This window comes from Mustela nivalis (assembly GCF_964662115.1).
Source record: "Mustela nivalis genome assembly, chromosome: 9".
In the NCBI taxonomy this organism is placed as follows: Eukaryota; Metazoa; Chordata; class Mammalia; order Carnivora; family Mustelidae; genus Mustela; species Mustela nivalis.
In genome coordinates, this window is record NC_139028.1 from 12,649,689 (window position 1) to 12,674,109 (window position 24,421).

General features: G+C 37.5%; 1 protein-coding gene across 7 annotated transcripts in view; it reads left to right on the top strand.

Annotated features, from left to right (window-relative positions):
• The window catches only part of ELMOD1 (ELMO domain containing 1), a 61,703-nt gene that overhangs the window by 30,305 nt on the left and 6,977 nt on the right, over positions 1 to 24,421 (top strand). For 2 of the 7 annotated variants that reach the window (XM_082682765.1, XM_082682767.1), the window contains 9 exons: positions 2,835 to 2,980; positions 3,125 to 3,153; positions 3,991 to 4,088; positions 7,701 to 7,830; positions 13,635 to 13,768; positions 17,270 to 17,338; positions 17,836 to 17,859; positions 20,715 to 20,765; positions 22,007 to 22,140. In XM_082682765.1, the coding sequence (XP_082538891.1) occupies positions 2,835 to 2,980; positions 3,125 to 3,153; positions 3,991 to 4,088; positions 7,701 to 7,830; positions 13,635 to 13,768; positions 17,270 to 17,338; positions 17,836 to 17,859; positions 20,715 to 20,765; positions 22,007 to 22,140 (815 nt within the window). Of the gene's footprint in view, positions 1 to 2,518; positions 2,981 to 3,124; positions 3,154 to 3,990; positions 4,089 to 7,700; positions 7,831 to 13,634; positions 13,769 to 17,269; positions 17,339 to 17,835; positions 17,860 to 20,714; positions 20,766 to 22,006; positions 22,141 to 24,421 lie in introns of all 7 variants that reach the window. The other 5 variants (XM_082682766.1, XM_082682768.1, XM_082682771.1 and 2 more) reach the window with 4 other exon arrangements.

Consider the following 24,421-nt stretch of genomic DNA (forward strand, 5'->3'; position numbering starts at 1 on the left):
AAATTATAGATGGGCTAGAAGCCCCGGTACACCTGGACATCTCCTGGCCCTAGGAGGACACTTCTAGGCCTCAAGCCACATCTTTGTTGTATGGATCTATCTGATGGAGAAGCTGCATGAGGGGAAAGTTTCTAGTTTAATTTAAGCTGTAAAATGGTCTGATGGTTTGTACTTAAGTAGAGTAAATACAAAGATACTCCTTAAACAATAATCAGAACCCTTCAGTCTAGGAAGATTTGGTACTACAAGAACCTGATTGTCCTGAGAGTCCTGAAACATGAACTGAAGAGGCTTCATCTGCAGAGGTGGCCCCTGTGCTAAGCAAACGACACAGGCACCATAAGGACAGATCATGGAAAGCTTTTACCCTCAACTTAGTAACAGGCATAAAGCTAACCTGTAATATCATTCCCACTTGGCGGGTGACCAGTTAACAAAGATATTGCTCAATCTTTTCTTCTGGCACAGCTATCTACTAGATGGAAAAACAAAATTTTTTCCAAGAGAGAAAGTTGAAGTTTACTAAATTTCTCACTCATCTAATTAAAATGTTCTTCTGGGGCCCCTGGGTGGCTCAGCTGCTTAAGAGTCTGCCCTCAACTGAGGTCATGAACCCAGGGTTCTGGGATCAAGTCCTCCTGGGATCAAGTCCCACATTGGGCTCCTTGCTCAGCGGGTGACTGCTTCTCCCTCTGCCCCTCTCCCTACTTGTGCACACATTCTCTCTCTCAAATAAATAAATAAAATCTTTTCTAAAAAAGTGTTCCTCCAAATTTATTTTTAAGTTACCTTTTTCGGGGTGGGAAGGAACCTGATAACCTCCTAATACATTTTAGGATGTATTTGACTAAAATAGTTGAATATCAGACTTTATGAGATAGTAAATCCATTTTTTGTCTTTCAGCAGAATCTGACTTCACATAGATATTTTATATGCACTTTTGTAATGGCTTTTGGTGATCATTTTATACATTTTAATTGTTATAGCCTTTTTTCTTAAATAAAATAAAATGTACTTATACAAAAAGGAAAATACACTTAGTCAAAAATGAAAATTAAAATTTCTCATAATTCTTCTACCTAGAAATACCACTATTAACATTTTTGTTGTATATCCTGCATCTTTTTCTCCTTGTTCATACCTCACAATTTTTTTTTCTTTCGAGAGAGAGGTGGGGAGGGACAGAGGGAGAGGGAGAGAGAATCTTAAGCAGACCCCATGTCCAGCACGGAGCCTGGCACAGGGCTCATTCTCAAGACCCTGAGATTATGACCGGAGCTGAATTCAAGAGTCAGATATTAAACCAACTGAGTCACCCAGGTGCCCTGCCATTAGATTTTTTTTTTTTTTTAAGAAAAAAGAGATCATTTCATATGTGTTTCTTTCTAATTTTTTTATATTTGTTAAGCATATTATGACATTTTCTCATATTATTAGATCTTCTAGAACATAATTTTGTTGCCTACAAAGGATTCCATTCTGTTATCTTAGTGTAGCAGTTTGGTTACTTACTGTTTCCTCCATTCCCTTTGCATTTATATGATATAGATCCCATGCCCTTGTACAAATAAGCCTATTAGAATTTTTATTTTTAACACAGGCTGTCCAAGATATTAGGGCCAGAGCAATTAAGCAAAGGAACACAATCCAAGTGTTGGTTCATATTCATAGATGGATCACATGATTAAGGCTATTAGTTAACTACTCTCATTAATCTGAGTGACCCTGGATCACCTTATGTTAGAGTTGGAGGGAATTAGTGAATATTGGTGAAAAAGAAACCTCTTTTAGAAATGACACCAATAAGAAGTTATATAAAGAAATCTGCCTCTTAGGAATCCATAGTAGGAATAGAAGATGGGTTGAATATAAGTTCCTAGATGAGAAGTCCTCTTTACTGGTGTAGCCTGAGTCATTCTGAGACTCTAAGCAGTACTGTGAAGTAGAAGACACTCACATATTAAAAATAAAAGTCAGTGCCAAAGATGTTGTAAGTACATGACTGGCGACTATGCATTTCATAGTTTGTTGAATTACTGGAGTGAGATAGAGGGTGCTACAAAAAAAAACTTTGTTAGCAGGAGCCAAGAACAAACTTGTCAAGAGGTGCAGTTTGGGGAAGGTTGAATCAGGGAATGTTGGAAAACTAAAGGTCAATCCATTTGTTCAATGAACTGATGAGGAGGTCTTCTGGCAAGCCCAAGAAGTGGAGGGACTGGGCATCAGAGAAGACTGCTACACAAGCAAGTCCTCTAGGGGGACAACAGTGCCTAAAGGAAGGCAGAGAGAAGGAGGGAAAGAATGAGAGCAAGGGAAGAATAAAAATAGTGCCCCCACTCCCCTGCAAAGCACTAAGGAGGGCCTGGAAATGGACCAAGGCTAGCTGAGAGGCTGTCTACAGAGGCAGAAGACGAGAGTGGCCACAGCATGTTCTTCCCCAAGACTAAGGGACAGGCAACTTCTAATATACAAGGATACTGTCTTCAAGGTACTAATTTATTTTTAAAATGTTTTTAGGCAAAAGTACGAAAAGAAAGGATTCTTGGCTGAGCCTCACATGACCTCAGTTTTTGGAATATCAAATATACTAGAACAGAGCATTCCGGAGTTGCTGGCAGCGGTGGTGCACCTTCACAGACCTTGGGCTTCCCTCCCAATAATGGGTTTTATAGATTCACCAAATAAAATAACATGGGATTAGAAAAATGAAATATGCTTGTAAATCCAGAAGTCTAATGGTTGATTTTCTTTTGGGCTTTTCCTGCTGGTGGTGGCTGCTTTCTGTTCTCTTCCAGACTTCTAGTGGAAGGGTGCTGTCTTTTGTCTTTGACAGAATGTTGTTCCAGGTGTGCCTGTATTTTTACTGTAAATTTTTGTGGCGCTGCCTAAAATTTGTCATGAGGAAGCTGACTGGAAGATGTGAATTGCAACGGATCTGTTACAATACCAAGCCTGGGGCTTCCAGAACCATGAAAATCGGTAAGCATGAAAACAAAGAAGTAAGCAAAATTTAAGTTTGGTGCGATTGTTGGCATAGTGTGTTCTATCTGTATATAATAATTTTAAACCACTTGTAGAGGAAAATTTTTGAATGACTTTTTTAAATTGTTCTTAATTTTACAGAAACATCACTGAGGGATTCAAAAAGTAAAGTAAGTAAAATTATTTCTGTATTTTACAGCAACTTTTCACTTGGAGGCTTATCTCCAATGTCAAAAAATGAACATTTTAAGGAAGAAAAATATACCAATGGCTGTGCAAGCTGAGAAGAAAGAGTGGTTTGCCCATCGCAATTCACTCTACTTTTGACATGAGAGCAGCTACTGTATGTGATTTCTAGGCAGATTTATGATGCACTTATGACTTTGTTGTTGAATTAATCCTTTTTAATATACTTTCCAAATCACAGAATGAATAGTCCTTGAAACTAAGAGCAATGTTAACTCTCTGGCATTTCTTTAATATCCAAATCATTGAACTTTATACTCAAGATCTCCCAAGAAAATCAGAGAAGCTACTGCACTAGCTCATTTAACAGTTAAGCATCCATATGAGAGAGAAAATCTGGGGTCTTTTTTCAAGATTCTTGAATATTATAATTTTGGCAACCTTAAGACTATATCCTCCATGTACTTCACTTAGTCATAGGCATACTGCCCATTAACAAAGAAACCATGTATATCGGATAAGAAAAATAAAATAATATTTCAATATAAATAGCTTGAAAAAGATGAAAACAGTTAAAAAAAAACAAACTCATGTATTTCTGTTTTACGTTAATTACCTTAATCAGGAAAACTGCACTACCTCCCCTATTGTGAAAATGTCTAATTTACTAGAATTCAAATATGAAACCAATTTTTGTTTTTAGTTTAGTTCTAATTTAGTCTCATTTAGAAGCTCTAAGCGAATACTCGAAGCCCCATCTAAGACCCTACTCAAGCCACTGATGCTCTTGACAAGGGAACTGACTGAAACGTGTCTTCCAGCTGCTGCAGACATCAGTGAGTGTTCACCCTGACGCCATTGAGAAAACTATAGAGGACATCATGGAGCTGAAAAAAATTAACCCCGACATAAATCCACAGTAAGAATGCATTTATGCTGTTGTAAACATAGAACACACGGCATGTACTTAGTGTGTCTATAATGCCGAGCTCACTAGCGTGCTCTCCCTCTCTCCCTGTCACAGTCATCTGCAATGTATTTGGTTTTCAGGTGAAGATTAAAAAAGAAAAGGTGCCTTTTTCATATTTGTAAAGAGCAGCAACTCTCTAGTTGTTATCATTTATGTTTATGCTTCTGAGCTGCAGTAAGAAATCTGATGGATGCCCTGATATCAGAAGATGAAGTCGAGGGAGCCCATTTATCCACAGTTGCTCCGTGTGATGTCTGTTTTACACGAACAGTAAATGTTCACGTTGTAAATGTGCCTAAGCTGATTCTGCTCCTTCCAAAATATCCCTTCAGTTTATGACAGGCAGATAATCTTGGAGACTGTTCCTACTTGCTTGTCAAGAAGACTGGCATGTGTGGGAGGGAGAGATGGTTTTTATTTGAAGACTTCAGAACTTTGTAATTTAGTCATCTCATCTTGGAAATATTAAAATTCATTTGGCAATGTACATGACGTTTAAAATTAGCTTTATATTTTCCATTGGGTGCAGGAGTTTTTCAGTAAAATTTTGGGCTAAGGATTTTGGGTAGAATAAATCCCGTAGGCAGATATATTTAGAGACAGTTTAGGTAGGTAACAATCAAACTGTCTTTTAAATGTGCATAGGCGAGAACTTCAAGTTATCTCTGAAAAAGGCTTTTAATTGCCAAAGACAGGGAGCTGTAGTTGAAGGGCCCTTCAGAGTGCACTTTGTATAGGTCTGTCTCTTGGAGGAATTCTGGGTACTAGCTAATTGGGGCTCATCACAAAATTCCATTTCTGCATGGTCTCTATAGCATTCTTCTGCAGACACTTCAGCTAATTAGCTGTCTTTTCCTTATTCAGTCATTAAGGGTGATTTAATTATACAGTAAATGTCTTTTTGAAACCTCTGACATATACTTTATTTCTTTGGGAAGATATAAGGCAATTCATTTTAAATTAAGTTGAGCCAAAAATTTAAGACTGCAGTTGGGCATGAGGGATATATTAGACTCACAATTGTATTTGGAGATTGGATTAGATTTAATAGTAAATCTTTTTTGTCTCTTCTATGAAAGTTTTATGTTTCATTCAGAAGCATTTCCTTGCCATCTATTCTTTTGATTTCCTTCAGGGCAGAAAAAACCCTTATAGGGAGTAGACTGTGTTTTTACATCTCAATATGGATGTCAGTGTTTTCTAGACTGACATGACAAAATGTAATTTTTTTAAATTAAATAATTTTCTGGAAAAAAATCAGGAAAATAATATTCTGGAAAAAAAATCAGGAAAAAGAGAAGGCTATGGGGAAATATTTTATAATTGATCAACCCATTACTACCGTTAACCAGCATAGTTACCATACAATGTTATACTAGTTTCGGATGCACCATATACTGACTCAACACTTCCTCACATTCCATGGTGCCCATCACAGCACGGGCCCTCCTTCATCCCCATAACCTGTGTCCCCCATTCCCCTACTCACTTCCCTTCTGGTGACCAGTAGTGTTTTCTCTGTAGTTGAAAGTCTGTGTCTTGGTTTGTTTCTTTTTTTCCCCCTTTGTTTTTGTTTGTTTTGTTTCTTAGAGTTCACAAGTGAGTGAAATCATATGGTATCTGTCTTTCTCTGACTGACTTACTTCACTTAGCATCATACTCTCTAGATTCGTCCACATTGTTATAAAAAACAAGATTTCATTCTTTTTTTATGACTAAAATTCCATTGTATGTGTGTGTATATATGTGTATATATCTATATACATCTATACAGACATACATAGATATCACATCTTTATCCATTCACCAATAGGTGACACTTGGGCTGCTGCCATAATTTTTAACCACATTTTGTTTTAATTACATTTTTTAAGTGCTGCGTATGCACTTGAAAAATTACTACAGTAAAAATGGGGGGGAAATGGAATTGGTCCCTCTTGTTGCGTCTTGTTTTATTTCCCTTGCTCTCTTCCTCAATATCAACTCTCTTCTCAGTCATACAGTGATTCCCTGGGTAACCAGAGCCACTCTATTCTTTTCCTAAATTTAAGTATCTCATTTGGTTTTTTGGTGCTATGGTAACAGATAATTATCACTGCCATTTAATTGAATATTCAGTTTAAGTTTAAGTTTAGCATTTGGGCTATCTGACCCTGTGCTCAATATGTGTAATTCTCTATTACTCCCAGCATTAGACTTAACCTCTAAACATCTTATTTTCTCCTCAAAAAAAAAAAAAAAAAAAAAAAAAAAGATGGTCATGATTATAATAACCACCACAACAAAAATCTTCAAATTTAGTGTGAATTGGGAGTAGGACCATATTGGACAGTAACTCTGGGTGGAATCATATGAAATTGCCAACATTTAAGTATCTTTAAGCCACAAAAGTGAATGGCTATAGAGAAACAACAGGAACACATAAATGTGAAATAGTACCTTCAGATTTTAAAATGCCATCATACAAGTACAGGAGAATATTTACATGACAGAAGCTTGTATGAAAAAAGGATTTTGGTGATTATTTAGTCACCTGCTTGATAAAGTTGTTATGTGAGTGATTGAAAAGACCCTATTTTATCTGCTATGTTGTAGGGGAGAAAAACAAACTGAGATCACAGGAAGTAGTGATCCTCTGTGTATCACACTTGCCAGACTGTTTCTGTTCTGATGACCCGTTTTAAGGGGACTGTTATCCAAACAGAACACATTCAGAGAAGACTGAGCGAGAGAGTAAAACATGAGAAACCCATGTCCTATGAGAGGGAACTGAAAGAATCCAGGATTTTTTTTTTAAGCCTGAAGATCAGACTAGAAGAAAGAATCACTATCTTAAAATAAGTAGTCATGGCAGAGGAAGTTGGAAATAAATTTGCTCAGAGAACAAAATTTGAACTATTTGGTAATAGGGAAAGCAAATTTTGTTTCAACATAGGAAAAAGTATTCAGACAAATAGAGCATTCAGAATGTGATGAGAAATTTTATGAAGTAGTGAGTTCTTTCTCTTGGCATTGCCTCATGTGTCAGGGATGCTCCCAAGCATAGGTTTTCTTGTATTTGTTTCGATATTGTTGTTCTGAAATTTTCCTTCCACTGTGCCCCTGAGAGCGGTCTCTCTTTCACACACACATTATCACCTATATTTTCTACATCTTACTTAAGTTACTGGCATTAAAGAGAGCCCTTGTTTTTTAAGCCATATTGTTACAACTTGGTTTAAGAAAAGGCCAGAACAAAAGGCAAATTTCAGCCAAGTTCTACAACTGCCCATTTGAAGCTTCAGTAAGAAACTATGCCTCCTCCACTCAAGTAAGAAGTAGTTGTGAGACCAATGCAGGAAAAGTAGCATTCTTTATTTTTCTGAGTAAACTAAATATGGATCTATGTCCACAAAAAGAAAAGAGAAACTGGGCTTTGATTAAATACATCACGTATGAGCAATTTCCTCAATATTATATAAATATGGAAAAGTCCTATTGTGCACCCATCAAGTGAACTAATGCCAAAATGTATGTTTTGTTTTTCCTCATGTGTGTTTCTTCTGTTTTTAAACACCTTAGGTTGGGAATCTCTCTTCAGGCTTGCCTTCTGCAAATAGTTGGCTACAGAAACCTTATCGCAGACGTGGAAAAACTGCGCAGAGAACCCTATGATTCTGATAACCCCCAACACGAAGAAATGCTTTTGAAGGTTAGACCTTGAACACCTTTCTGTGCTTTTCTTAGGTCAGCTAAGCATTGCCAAGCACCAGCTAAGTGCTAGACACTGTTATAAGAGGGAGAGTACAAAGATGAATAAGATATGGGTGTGGAACTGGTTGGCAAAGCCTACTTTGCTTGCTGGTTCAGATGTAGGAGGTAAATTCTTCATTAGAAAATTCATGTGGGAAGCTAAATGTAAAGCCTTTTTTTTTTTTAATCTGAGAGAATATCAGAGGTGATTTCTGTGAATGCTCATTCTGGCTTAGGTTTAGGCTATTTAACTGTATTGAAAGCCAGTAGGAGGAAGAGCATTTGTCAAAGAGTGACCTGGGATTTCCATTTATGACTTTTAATAGACATCAAAGAAGATGAAGTTGGTTTCTGCTTCAGCAATAGCCCTCTAGGGAAATTACCTAAGATCTTATTGCTGATTATTTATTCATGTAACTTGGAGAGTATCAGAAGAGGAGGTTAAGGTTTATATCTGGTTTATTAAAACTGTTAGAAGAACAATATGCACTTGTAAATACTTATGGCTGTCAAAGCAAAAACTTAAATATCTTATATGATCTGATGTGCATCATTAAACACCAATAAAACTTGACCCCAAAACACTGAATTTGGAGTTTAAGAAATTAGGACCCAACCTTTAGAACTATTCATCTGAAATATTTTCTAAATTTACTCCTGAAAATAGATGCTTTTTTAGGATGGAATGCTTCCTTGTCCTTTGCTAGAATACAAAAAGTCACTAACAAAATTGCAAGAAAACATTTGTTTAGCTGCCTTAACTTTATTTCATTGAAAAAATGTCAATAGGAGCTGTAATTTTGTGTGAAAGAGTGCTGTATTTTTGTGTGAAGGAGTCCGTGCTTTTGTGTATGTAAATACTTACACAAATGACTTGTCTCTGCTAATTAGTGCTATATCTGATATGAATCCCTGAAATTTAAAGAAGGCTCATTCTTAGAAGTAGTTTTTCTTCTTCCCTTTCTGCTCTGCTTAAATTTAGCTAACCTACTGGCTGAGCTTCATTTCCCGTTATTGCCTTTTTTATCGTGTTTTCTGATAGAAGTAGTCAAGTTCAATTAAAATGACCTCAAGGTGAGAAATAAGAGGTGAATGAAAGAGAAAAGTGGTAGAAAACTTAACAGAGTGGCCACAGGCAACTGAAGAATGCCTCAGAATGGCCGTGATGCCTTCAGAATCAGTGACATCCTGGTGCCTGCTGTGCACCGTCTGAGTTGATCTGTTGTACTAATGCCGCACATTGTGGGTTTTCAACAAATATGAGTGAATGCATGAATTACTGTGGTTCATTAGATACTAAAAGTCAAGAACTTTTATGACATAACTTTTATCTGTGGTCATGATTTGAGTTTGTATGTGTTATTTTTTACTGGCACAACCATAAGAGTTAAGCAAAGTGATGGTTGGTATCTACAGCTGAGCAAACTACAAGCATTTCAGTCCAGGTTCTGATCCACACAGCTAGTAAGTTATAAAGCCAGGGCTCTCCATTGCTGCCTTAAGCACTCTGAGGAAAGGTATCTTTTCTACCCTCAAGAATCTTGCAATCTAATTGGGGAGATACTATGTGTCTACAAAATCACTAAACCTTAACCACAGAGCTCCCTCAAAATAGCTTTTGAATGTTTCCTATGTCCACCAACTTATTCTAACATTATCTCCAACTTGGGCTATTATAATAGCCTTATAATTCTGCCACTAAGTATTAGCTTCCTACATTCCATCTTCTAAAACACTGCTGGAGGGATTATCTAGTCACGTTAACCCTTAGGTTAAAAACTTAAGAGGCACCTGGGTGACTTAGTGGGGTAAGCCTCTGCCTTCAGCTCAGGTCATGATCTCAGGGTCCTGGGATCGAGCCCCACATCAGTCTCTCTGCCCAGCAGGGAGCCTATTTCCCCCTCTCTCTCTTCCTGCTGCTCTGCCTAATTATGATCTCTCTCTCTCTCTCTCTCTCTCTGACAAATAAATAAATAAATAAATCTTTAAAAAAAAAAAAAAAACAACTTCAGATTCCCTCTATCTGACAGAAGAAATCCCATGCATCTTAACATGGCATTTAGGACCCCTTCTATCACTGCAAGCTGTATCCCTGTATCCACCATGCTCTGTCATTCACCTTGACCACAACAGGCTGTGTATCCCATATGCCCAGATATTTGCCTATGTTATTCCCTCTATTACCTATTATTCTCACAGCAAAAGTCAGCTCTTTTTAAAATCCTTACTCATTCGATTTTGAAATCTTCTCTAGTCTCCCCAAGAATGCTTAGGAATGGGATCTTTATTCTCTTCTTTAGTCAATTCAAATCCCAATTCTGATAATAAAATCAATAATAATAAAACATTGAGAATTTAGCACACATTAATCATCACAGTAAATGTTTTGCAGCATTATTTCACTTAATGGTCACAATAACCTTGTGGTGAGATACTGATATTATCCCCATTTTCAGGTGAGGAAAATGAGGCCGGGCAGTGAAGTGTTAGAAAGGGCTCCTCGCTACTGTACTACACTACCTCCCAGAGGAGAAACCATGTCTTGTTCCCGTTTGTATTTCAAAAGGCTAGCCTGTGGCTTGTGTTTATATTTATTTATTTGACAGACAGAGATCACAAGTAGGCAGAGAGGCAGGCAGAGAAAAAGGAAGGGAAGCAGGCTCCCTGCTGAGCAGAGAGCCCAATGCGGGACTTGATCCCAGGACCCTGGGATCATGACGTGAGCTGAAAACCCTGGGTGGCTCACCCACTGAGCCACCCAGGTGCCCCCATGGTTTGTGTTTAAGGCCTGATCTTAGGCTGCTTCATTTTTAGAATGGGTAATAATACCCTTGTTACCTAGTTCATAAACTGTTTAGAGTAAGTCAGCAAACTAAAGCCTGTGGGCCAAATCTTGCCTCCCACCCATTTTTGTAAACGAAGTTTTATTGGAATATGTCCATTCATTGATGTGTGTACTACCTGTGGCTGCTTTTGTACTACAATGTCAAAATTAAGTAACTGCAACAGTGACCATTTGGCAACCAAAGCCTAAAATATTTACTATCTGGCCCTTTACAGACAAAATTTGCCAACCCTTGATTTAGAGACTTTGGTAATATATTGCCATATTGTTTAAGTGCTTTGATTTATAAACACAGGAGACCATTATCAGTGCTTTTAGTCTTAAAGTATAAAAAGATTTTATGGATTTTATAATCATTCAAATATAGGGTGAGATGAAACTGAATAACATTACTTTATGTTCATATAGCACTGTTCATGTAAGTTATTCACATGGACATTTTTATTAAACATTTTCTAACCACATTAATAATAAAGTGAAAATTTAAGATGGAGTCACATACTTAATAGAAAATAATAGGAGTTCCTGGCTGTCAGTCACTTGAGCATCTAACTCTTGATTTCAGCTCAGGTCATGATCTCAGGGTCATGGGATTGAGCCCCACATTAGACTCTGCACCGAGCGTGGAACCTGCTTAAGATTCTCTCTCTCGAGTGTCTGGAGTGCTCGGGGGGTTAAGCCTCTGCCTTCAGCTCAAGTCATGACCTCAGGGTCCTGGGATCGAGCCCCGCATGGGGCTCTCTGCTCAGCGGGAAGCCTGCTTCATCCTCTCTCTCTGCCTGCCTCTCTGCCTACTTGTGATCTCTCGGTCAAATAAATAAATAAAATCTTAAAAAAAAAAAAAAAGAACAATTTTTAGCTATTGGTCTAGTCTGTCATGATACATGAAATTATTAAAATGGAATTTCTTTTTTAAGCATTATTCAAACTTTTTATTCCCCTAAAGTATTCATCTAATGAATGAGATTGATAACCTACCAATAGAAATCAAATGTTTGCTTTTGCCATTTCACTCCACTATGTTGGGCCCTGAGGTTACTTCAAATTATTGGCTAAATGTGTGTGATGAGCTTTACCAACTGTTTCCTTTGATTCTGTTTTTTTTCATTGTGGCAATAATCAAATCAGTTTCTAAATAATTTTTAAAAAGAGGACTTTTCGCTCATATTTTTAGTGCTCCTCTGTTGAACCCCAAAATTTTCTGTCCTGATGAATGTAGAACACTGGCAAATTCTCATATGCATAATATAAAAAGAAATTTCTTATATGCACGTTTGCTATTTTGCTTTTAAGCATGATAGATTTACTTTCTTCCCTGATCTTTTTCTCTCACCGTTTAGACTGCATTTACTTGTTAAGCCATTAGTATATTATATCCTTTGAATTGTATTTTTTTGGTTAGTGTTTCCTATCACTGAATATTATGTTCTATATTGTGTCAGATGTGAGAATTCACTATAAAGCATGCTGTTTCTATATTACTAATATCTGTAAGATTTAAAATTCATACATCATAGAATAAATAATATAGAAGTTGAATTATGTCCAAATAGTAATAAGAAAATTTTTACATTTGCATTTGTCTCTGTTTATAATAAAGACAAATAATTAATAGTCTAGTCTAAAAGGTAAATCTGCTTATGTGCCCATCTCTATTTATTAGAAAGAAGAGTTTGAACATTATATTTATGCAGCTGTGGGTCTCACTCTTTCTCAAGTAATAGTATATGTTGAATCTATCTTTCCATAGAAAACTCAGGAAAACAGAACCAGCTCCTTAGACAGTAAATAGCATAGTGTTTGCAATTTGTATTTGCCATTTAATATATGCTAATTGGAATTAAAATTCTTTTGGGTAACTCTTAAAAATGATAACATACTTTGAGGTCTATTTATTCATTAACACTAGTGACTCTCCTTTATCGAGTTATATGATGGTTATTTATTCTCACCTCTGCTACAGGTGAGAAATGAAACTCAAGTCAGTCCACTTTTCTTTTTGTTAATAATGCTGTAAAAATAATACATGGCCTCAAATTTTTCCCTATTTGCCCCTTACCTTCACTCTCTTACATATTTTTGAGGACCTTTTGTGGGAGATTATGCAGTTTTATATATATATATTTTTTTAAAGATTTTATTTATTTATTTAACAGAGATCACAAGTAGGCAGAGAGGCAGGCAGAGAGAGAGAGGGAAGCAGGTTCCCTGCTGAGCAGAGAGCCCGATGAGGGGCTCCATCCTAGGACCCTGATATCGTGACCCGAGCCAAAGGCAGAGGCTTAACCCACTGAGCCACCCAGGCGCCCCAATGCAGATATATTTTTTATCAGAAATTAAAACAAGGGTGCCTGAGTGGCTCAGTGGGTTGAGCCTCTGCCTTTGGCTCGGGTCATGATCTCAGGGTCCTGGGATTGGGCCCCTCGTCGGACTTTCTGCTCAGTGGAGAGCCTGCTTCCCCCTGTCTCTCTGCCTAATTATGATCTCTCTCTGTCAAATAAATAAATAAAATCTTTTAGAATAAAAATAAAAAAGAAATTAAAACAGAAAGAGGTAAAACACTAAAATATACAAGTACACATTTCATAGCCTCCAGAGTAATGACACTGTCACATGTAATGCAGCCTCTGGAAAATTCCACTATATACTCATGAGAAGATGAGACAGAAACGGCAAATAACTTCCTAGTTTCATTATGAAATAGTCTTTACCTCCCAGACCCTCTGAAAAGGTCTTGGAGTCCCTTCAGGGAGTCTTCAGAACATGATGAGAGAACTGCTGTCAAAGATCGTTGAAATATGATCAAATCTATATTCAGCTTTGTACAGCTCCTCCTAATAACACAGTTTACAAAATCTGCCATAGGAACGAGTGATTGTGTTTACATCAACAGGCTAACTTTCTGTCTTATCTGCCAGTTATGGAAATTCCTGAAGCCCAATACTCCATTGGAATCTCGGATTTCTAAGCAGTGGTGTGAAATTGGTTTCCAAGGTGATGATCCTAAAACAGATTTTCGAGGAATGGGACTTCTGGGCCTATACAATTTGCAGTAAGTAAAATGGAGAAGGTTCGACTATTAAAAAGTGATGTCCTGGTCATGTGGAAATGACAAAGCTGAGTGAGTTATCAGTTCCAAAAGCCACTTTATAGACAACTCCAAGAAAATACTGAAGTCTTCTGATAACTCAGGTTCCTAAAACTTAAAAAGGTACACCTCTTCCTTTTCTTTGGCAAACTTCATTGTGTTTTAGAAGTGGATCTCAAATATTTTTATTTTTAATTTTGTATTATGAAAAAATTTAAGTAGATACAAAAACAAATGGACAACTGTAAAGAACCCCCTTATACTGCCCAGGTTCAGTGATTATCAAAATTTTTAAACACCTGCAATGCTTATTTTTTTTTTTTGGCAGAAGTGTTAATGAAATCCTGTACTGTCATTTTGCCTTCACATTTCAATTTGGAGCACTAATAAAATCAGTATTACCTTATACGAACCACAGTGCCATTATCACATCTAACAAAATTAACAGTGATTCCTTGATGTCATCTGTATCCAGTTCATACAAAAATTTCCCAGCTCTCTCAAAAATGTCTTCTTAGGCTGATTTCTTCCAATCCAGTTCTATATGACTATCTACACATTGCATTTAGTTATTATGTCTCTCCCTGTCTACCTTCTCCTTTTGACCCCTCCCCAATGTCATAAACTTGTGCAAGACCCCAGATCAGCTGTCCTCAAAATGTCCCACGGTCTGGATTTTTCTGAAAATTGGAGGTATTCGGAAAGGCCTGAGGAAATTCAGACTGACATACGAGGGCAGCCCCCATTGTCCCCTGCTCAGTCCTACACTGAGAGGGATGAGAGGCATCAGGCTTGATGGCTGCTTTGTAAAGTTCCCCACCAGCCCTTTATCTAACCATTTCATCCTTCAGTGATCTTCGCTGGATCAGTTAATTAATTGCACAAAAAGTGCTTTTCTAATTCCGTGATGCCTCCCACAATTGTTGGCTGGAATTCTGTAAAAACTTGGTTTCCCTTATCAACTATGTTATTTACTTTCTCTATAGGCAGGACAGATGCTCAATTTTTCTGTTTAGTTGCCAGTTATCAGAGAGAGGAGTTGGTGCCCTCGTTCTCTCATAGGGACCAAAAAATTTTTTTCTTATTCTTTAAATACCATTCTTTTGTTTTTAATCTTTTTTTATTTGTTATTTGACACAGAGAGAGTGATCACAAGTAGGCAGAAAGGCAGGCGGGGTTGGGGGGGGGAGCAGGCACCCTGCTGAGCAGAGAGCCCCATGTGGAGCTCAATTCCAGGACCCTGAGACCATGACCCAAGCCAAAGGCAGAGGCTTAACCCACTGAGCCACCCAGGTGCCCCTTTAAATACCATTCTTAAATCATGGTTCTTATATGTTCATCATGATTCAAATAACTGTGCTCATCCTTTTTTTTTCATGTTTGAATTAATTCATATGGAGCCACTATTTTTCAAGCCAAAGGGAGTCTTTTCAGTGGTTCTTTGTGTTTATTAGTTAGGATTCTATTAGTTAGGATATCTATGTATTTTTGTATTATTAATTATTTTTATTAACATATAATGTATTATTTGCCCCAGACACATGGGGTTTGTGATATGGTGAGTGCTGCGAAGTGGAAACCTATGTATTTTTAAAAGAAACAAAGCCTGGGACACCTGGGTGCCTCAGTCAGTTAAACTGTCTGCTTTCAGCTCAGGTCATGATCCCGGGGTCCTGGCATCAAGCCCTGCACTGGGCTCCCTGCTCAGTGGGGAGCCTGCTTCTTCCTCTGGCTGCAGCTCTCCTTGCATGTGCTCTCTGACAAATAAATAAAATCTTAAAAAAAACAAAAACAAAAACAGAAGAAACTAAGCCTTAGTCATTTTTTATGCTCCCTATTTTTTCTCTAGATCTTTGCTTTTATTTAAAAATTGAGATGTTTGATAATCACCTATTCTTTTATGAAATGTTGTAAATACCACATTATTATATAAAATGAAATACTTTGGTTAAATTCTGAGAGAAAATTCTAAAGCTTGTTTTATGCTTCAGATTGATGTGGGAAATATATACAAGTCAAATTAAATAACAGATGCTAATATTTTATTTTGCTACTGTCTTTATGAAATACTTTTTATGATGTATTTTATAAGGTATGTAACTGTATTTTTAAGAAATTTCATTGCCCTTTTTCCCCGGGGCAGAATTTTGCTTTTAGCACCATATTTTCCATCCATCCAGAATTCTTTTTTTTTTTTAATTTTTTATAAACACATATTTTTTTGTCTTTTTTTTTTAATTTTAAATTTTTTATTTTTTTATAAACATATATTTTTATCCCCAGGGGTACAGGTCTGTGAATCACCAGGTTTACACACTTCACAGCACTCACCAAAGCACATACCCTCCCCAATGTCCATAATCCCACCCCCTTCTCCCAAACCCCCTCCCCCCAACAACCCTCAGTTTGTTTTGTGAGATTAAGAGTCACTTATGGTTTGTCTCCCTCCCAATCCCATTTTGTTTCATTGATTCTTCTCCTACCTACTTAAGCCCCCATGTTGCATCACCACTTCCTCATATCAGGGAGATCATATGATAGTTGTCTTTCTCTGCTTGACATCCAGAATTTTTTTTTTTTAAAGATTTTATTTATTTACTTGACAGAGAGAAATCACAAGTAGATGGAGAGGCAGGCAGAGAGAGAGAGAGGGAAGCAGGCTCCCTGCTGAGCAGAGAGCCCAATGCGGGCCTCGATCCCAGGACCCTGAGATCATGACCTGAGCCGAAGGCAGCGGCTTAACCCACTGAGCCACCCAGGCGCCCGACATCCAGAATTCTTATACCCGTGAATATTCTCTAAGACAAATGTACTTGAAGTGCATCGTCTCTCACCTCCTCTACTCTCTTCCTCTCTCTCCCTTGGCTGCTGCCACAGCCCCTCAGCATGTCCCTTTGTCCACGCTGCTTCTGCCTTCTGACGGACCTCATCCTGCCCCTTCATCTATAACCCCTGTAACTACAAATATCTTAGCCCCCTGGGGAATGGCAAAGTTCATAATTAAAATTTCAAACCTGTGGTGCCTGGGTGGCTCAGTTAAGAATCTGCCTTTGGCTCAAGTCATGATCCTGGGGCCCTGGGATTGAGTCCTAGATTAGGCTCGTTGCTCTGCGGGGAGTCTGCCTCTCCCTCTCCCTCTGCTCCTCCTCCTGTTTGTGCTCTCTTGCTCACGCGCTCTCTCTCTCTGTCAAATAAATAAATAAATATCTTTAAAAATAAAAAGATAAAATAAAATTTCAGATGCAGTCAATACATTCCTAAATCTGTGTGGGTTTTACAACTACCCTATTATATATACTGTCATTACATCTGGAAAATTCTATTATGAAAAGCCGTCTGTTCCTTGGAAGAGCTGAAACAAGTAGAAATCTTCTGCTGGTGTCTACCTCTGAAAGCAAAATGGCCTGAAACTGGATTAAAATGAATGCATCCAACAGGTATGGTTTTCTTTCCCCCCAACCACAGGTATTTTGCAGAAAGAGATGCTGCAGCAGCTCAGCAGGTCCTCTCTGACTCTCTTCATCCAAAATGCAGGTAATTGCTGAAAATAAAAGATGGATTAGGCTTATGGCTTCAGTAGGAAGAACTTCTCCTCTACAGATATGTCAGTGAGATTCTCAGGAGCACCAAGCCACCAGAAGTGGGGCTTAAAGCTCTTTCAAATGAGCCCTTTGGACAAATACTGAATAGGAGGGTTGAAACTTCAGGTACTTATTACAAGATTCAGGATGTTAAGTGGTACCGTTCAAGTGAGATGAGTATTTAAAGGGACTGATAACATCGCTGGTGTCCAGAGGATTAAGGAGGTAGGCATGGAAGGAGAAAGCAGAGTCTAAAAGAAAGATTTCAGAGACAAAGGAGCACAATGGGGGAACAGAGGGGAGAATGGTGGCCATGAAGTCAAGGGCCAATTGAGAAAATCCAGAATGCTGAGGCTTTTTTATTTTCCTTGGTAAAAAATCTAGATTCTAAATACTCTGCATTTTCATTCACTTTTCTATATTCTTTTTTCCTTAACTGATTACATGAAGGGATATCACTAAAGAGGAAATAAGGTATTTTTTGTTTGCTTTTGTGTTTTGTTGCTTTTATTTAATTTTAGAATGAGTATGGGTAAGAATTTACAGAAATATAAATTCATGAAAATTTTTCAAAAAATAAACATTTTGCAACTTTTTAACTATTATACTTCATTATATTTAGGTTGTGTTTTAGTGAAGGAAAACCAGCTTAGACCAACCTAACAGAAAATATCAAAGGGCCTTTCTACATTCATGGCTGTACCTGATCGAAGACCCATGTTCAGCAGTTCACCTAATAGCCAAACATTTCACCACACATGCTCTGACCTCATCTACTGCCCAGAGAGGGACATTTTATTTGGAAGTTTTGTTGCATAGAGCAATTTTGTTCTTCTACTGATATTTCCGATTTCATTATTCAAAATAGTAGTTATTGCATATGAGGAGTTCTACCATTTTGCAGTCACACTTTTGTATCACTTTTGTCTCCTCAGCATACCAAGATCCTTGTTAGTGTTCATATTCAATAAATTAACACAAAATTTTACCATATAATTCTCAAAATCCAGAAACAGGCTAACTTTGCTCCCACCACCTTATTAGTATACTTATTCAAGCTTCATTTGGCTAGGTTCATTAAATTACACTAGGCTTTGTAAATTTGTATTTATAATCTTTTATTTATAAGATTACATTTTCATTTTCTTTACCTTTATTTGATTAAAACAGTAAAATCACTTAGCTCTTTCTTGATATAGATATTACCTGGTTAAAATCAAGCTATTTTAATTTTTTTAACTGCATTTTCTGAATTGTATATTTCTGTAATATAGAGATTCTGAACGTCCTCCAGTTAAAACTCTCTGGGGAGTCTGTGTCTAGACTCAGGTATTCCTGGAAGAGCATCAGAAAAACACATGAACCCTCAATGGCCATTGGGAAATGACAATAAGCTTAAAATATTTTTTTTGATTAATCATTATAGGATGATAAATTTTAGCTGCGAGCCATTCTCAAAGCTACGCTTTGTAGTTTTATTTCTTGTGTCAACCATCAGAGAGGATATATTTGAGAGTTTATGTGTGAATACTCTTACTTAAGAAGAGACTACCCTGTGTGTGTGTGTGTGTGTGCAGGCATATAGGTAAAGCCACCATGCTTTTCTCCTCAACCCACCATAAAATTGAGTAGATGAACTTCAAATATTAATCACTTCATATTGATGGCAACTGTCAGTAAACAAAAAATCCAAATGTTTTTAAATGCTACTATCCTTCGTCAAGGTCTAAAATAAGTATATATTGACCACTTGTGATAGCAACATAGGTTCTGTCAGGCTCTGAATACTTCAGATGTTGAGCAGCAACATATACACTAAGGAAACTCCTGCCTACCAAACAGCAAGCATTATACACATCACTGTTATTGCCCTTGTAAACCTCCATCTGTTAAGTCCTGAAGTACATTCAATTTTAAGAGGAGAATTCTGCCTGCTGGATTGTTTGTTGTTGTTGCTGTTGTGTGTTTCTTAAAGAAAGGGATTCATTCCATTTAGTCCAGAATATCCTATAAGTGCTTGTGTGGAGGTCATTTGGCCTTTTATTTCCAATGCAGAAAGAGACTTTGTTTAACAATTACAGAGACACTATGTATTTATAAAGCTTTGTTAAGAGAAAATAGGTGCTTATAAATTTGTTTATTTAAAGTTTCTTAAATTTCGCCCCTAACTCAGTTTAGTTCAGATATGAATCTTTTAAGTAAAAATCTAATTCCTTTTTGGCTGGTTGGTTGTCTGGTTTGTAGGCAGTTACACTTTCAAAAGACACGGCATATTTTAACATGAATGAAAGGCAGTTACTTTGAATTACCACCAGTCATTTACAGAGTAGAAAGTATATATAGTTAAATATCAATTTTGCATCATGCTTTTGTGGTCTTGTGCTGTGTGTATCACATGGGTGTGTAGTGGTTGCAGCTTACTATAGAGAAACCTACTTAGATGGAAGCTTAATGTTCATAACTCTAGTTCTGAAATGTTATTTAGTTCAAATGCTAACCACATTTTTTTTCTGTAAAATGAGGATTACATTACCCATAAAGAGGAGTGGAACATTGTTGCTCTTTACAAAGCATTGATGGTATGGAGTGGGGGAGAATGGGAAGGACTTGTGAGTCCACAAAGTAAAGAATGCAAAGCAGTATTTTCAGAATACTTCTGTGATAGACCCCTTTCTACAATGACTATCCAGAAGCTCAAATTACAAAATGGACTAAAATGGAACTGCTATGGTTTAGCTAGCTGTCTTACCTTAGACAGAGGAAATGCCATAACACTTGTCAAAACAGAGTTTTTAAAACCTATATATCCTTCCTTCCTCTCTCCCTGCCTTCCTTCCTTTCACTAGTTCACTACTTTATTCATCAATGAACATTTCTTTGGCATCTAAAGTGAGCCAGACATCACAAATAAGAATGAATAGGATAAATGTCATGAAATAAAACCAGAAGAAATGCAAGCGGGAATTATGAAAGAGCAAGGGAGCAGCATCTGGTTAGGAGAGACATACCAGGCAAAGGTTCATAGAGAAAGTATTGTTTGATAATCAATGACCTCATAAAAAAGTACTTTAGTGTTTCACCTTAAGGACTGTCTCCCACCGCTGCACTAAAGGAAATAGGGGATAAGTAGCAGGGTTTTAAATAATCCCATTTCTGAGCGCCACATAAATTTTACTGTAGATTTTTAATTGATAAAATTTAAATTGGTTAGTGTTTGAGAACTGAGTTATAGACATCTCTGCATCTAGTCAACAGTTTTAATATAAACCTTAAAAGAGAAATTACCAATTAGAGATTAAATCCTTTTTTTTTTTAATTCATTCATTTAGCAAATTCAGCAAAGCAGAGTGGGAGAAGAAAAGGATGGATAAAGCAATTGGGTGAGTGTGGGATTCCATACATAAAGATTGTCAGTCAGAACCCGAACCAGAAAAAAAAAAATGCCCTAAGAATACTGTAAAATATGACAAAATGTCCTGATAAAAATCCAGTTGGACTTTTAAAAGTCACTGTTCATATGTTTTTGGATTTATTTGTGGGATTCTATGGTACTACTTTCCCTTTGACCAGCTAACAATCTTTACAGAGCTCTAACTACATGGAAATGATTTTCAGAAATCCTCATTTAGAATTACAATTGGTAGGGGGGGGCTGCTCAGTTGGTTAAGCATCCGACTTTGTTCTCAGCTCTGGTCTTGATCTCAGGGTTATGAGTTCAGGCCCGGCATTGTGCTCCATGCTGGGTGTGGAGCCAACTTAAAAAAAAAAAGTGTATCTGATTGGTTTTTTTTTAAGGATTTTTATTAAGTATCAAGTTATTAGATTATAAACTTACTTTATTAGTTTTTTTAATGCCCCATTTTATTAAAAAATATTTCTAAATAGAGAACTCCTTTTTTTTTTTTTTAAATGTGCTGGACTTACATTACCCAGAGACTGAAGACATCAATTCCATTTAACTTTTGGTAGCCATGCAGAAGAGGTACTAGGAAATATACTCTGAATGTCAAGATACTTACTTAAATTCGGTCTCATTTTGAAAGTAAAATATGATTATGGAAAATGTAGAAAATATAGGAAAGCAAACCCAAAAAATCACCCCTATATTATTCCTCTAACTTAGCATAGTAACATTTGGTGGCACTTCATTTTCACCCTCTTTTTGTGCACATTTGTAAGCATATAATAAAACATAGCTTGTTTCATACATAATGTTTCCAATTTAAATAGTCTTTAGGAATACAGTACTTATTGGCTGTAATATACGAGATTACCGTAATTTATTTAACCAGTCATCTTTTTTTTTAAAGAATATCTGATTAGTTTATATGTCTTTGCCATTATAAATACTGCTATAATGACTATCCTTGAGTATAAAGCTCTTCGTTTTAGATTTTGTTCTCTTATATATTTGGAAATGGAATTACCAAATCAAAGCATATGGACTCTTAATTCCCTTGGTTACATTACTGGCATTCTCAAGTTACAAGATTCAGGGTAAAGATTGGGTAGAAAGGGAATGGCACCCTACCACTCTGATAATTCTGCAGTAATTTAAAAATTAGGTGATTTTTAAATGCTTATATGACACACAGTTGGTTTTGTGGTTTGTGCTTTGCAGGTATTCGTTTGCAATTGTGGGGATCAATATAACTGATCTGGCATATAATCTACTGGTGAGCGGAGCTCTAAAAACTCACTTCTACAACATTGCCCCAGAAGCTCCAACACTGTCTCATTTCCAGCAAACATTTTGTAAGTGTCCTATTGCTGAATTATCAATATAGTTTCTATGGAACGTTCTCTGCATGGGGCAAAGCTGAGAGATCTTTGTGATTTGGCTGCGTGGGGATCTTTAAACTTCCCCTTTGGTTTTGATTTTGTTGTTTTCTCATTCTAATACCTAAAGTAATATTTTCAGGCACTGTGGATTTTTCTCTTTCCCAGCTCTTGCATGATATCCACTGTATCAGCTTCTGGCTTAGGTAGCTCTCTCCCTCTAATGCCGCATAGCATCGCACTTAAAAGAGTTCAGGTTCGGAAGACAGCCCGAGGTGACTCCCAGATCTATGTTTACCAGCCTCTCTAAGCCTCGCTTAAGTCAGGTATAAAGTGAGTCCTCTTCTCATAGAGTTGCTATGAAGATAAAGTGAGATAATGGATAAAAAGTTCTTATTAGCTCACTCCATAGTTAGTGTTCAGTGAACATTAGAAAGAGGAGATGCTGGTTTAGTGGGTGATACTGATGGCAGTGGGGCTGTCAATGGGATTACTTACCCTGCCACCGTGAGTACTGCTACAGAAGGAAGTATTAAGGAGGGGCATCCTTCAGGGTTACAGTTATACTGAGCTTTCAGAAGATAAAAACCGAGACTATATGACAGAGCCCTGGGATGGTATTTTCTATTCTTAGAATCCTAAAACCTGAATGTCACACCCTTATGGGCCACATACAGACTAGTTTGGAGGAACATCTAAAGATGTTCCAAGTCACCAGGCAACCCAGGCAATTTAAAGGAGAAATGTCATTTAAACCATGCTTATTGCTCTGAGGGCCTTGTACCCAGGCTTTCTTAGAAATTTTCTAAGAAAATTTTAGTTTTTCTTCTCTTTTAAATTTTTCCAGCTCTTCTCTTCTGTTAATTTGCTGAGCAGGTCTGCAGTCTATGGTTAAGACACAGCTGTTCATCCCAAATCCACTGCAGGGGAATACTGGTCCCCACTTCATTTTTACAATGTGACAGAGTAAACGGCAATTTCTTTTCTCTAAACTCCTAACTAATAGTGATTATGTTACCTAGGATTTTGTCTTTTTTAGTGTCTGCTTCATCAGGACTTCTAGCTAGAAAGGGCACAGGCAATGCGTGCGTTATGCTCCTTTAGAAACTTCACTGAAGTTAACATAAAGGCTTTTTCCAAGAAATGATAAACCCACAAGGACAGGAAAAATCAGTAATGAGGCAGGAAAAACCTCATTTTGAAAGGTGGAAAACAGATGAAGTGATAACTGATTTAGCAGTCCAGAGAAAGCAAATCCCAAATAGGTAGTGTGGAAAGGTGACCTGATTTATTCCACGGGAGCTCCCAAAAGTTTCAGGAATTGGCAGCATTGGGTGTCTCTGGAAATAGGGATGAAGGCAGGATCAAAAACAGCAAGACTGCTTGAAAGTGTCTTAAGAAACTCTTAGAGGCCCAAATCCCCTTCCCTAGGACACAGCTTTTGTCCTTCCCTGCCCCACAGGAGAGGCTGGTGGATTATTCTTTAGAGCGAAAGGGTCTCCTCTGATCTAAGGACAATCAGGTACAGGTACTGGTGAACCACACTGGAAGTGATGAAGGGGACTGAGTTGTGCAAGCGGCTTCTCCTTCCCCATTCCTCTAACTTCAGCAGCCAGTCATGAGAATGACAGGGCCTTCTCTGGGTTGCCGGAGCAGCCCAACAGAAAAGAGCTTAAGATGCTGACCTCTGGGTCTCCCCAGTGGAACAGCCCAGCCATATCACTCTACAGTCATGCTCACACCCAAAAAGTCCTCCTACATGCACAGAACTTTTAGTCCCTGACTTTTTATTTAGTAAAAAATATTAAGACAGCCAAGGATTATCAGATGTCTCAGTGTTAAAAACATGTCCTCAAATTCTTTGACAATCCTCCCATTAAGAGGTCGGGTTTGTTCCTCTTATCCCTTGTATCTGGGCTGACCTGTCGGTTGGCCAGTAGAATATAGCAGAAATGACACTATGTGACTTACAAAACTACATTAGAAAAGGGTTTTGCCTTGTTCTCAGAGACTGAGCTGCTTTTGAAGGCATGAGCCACCATGTAACGAACGAACTAATCTCTACATGTTATAAGGAAGTCTAGGATATATGGAGAAACCATACATAAGTGATCTCACTGACAGCTCCAGATGAGGCCATAGCCAACAGCTAGTGTCCCCACAGACATGTGAGTGAAGATACCTTCAAGTGATTTGTGCCACCAGATATCACCACCACACCCTTCAGGCCTTCCCAGTTAGACTTCAGACATTGTGG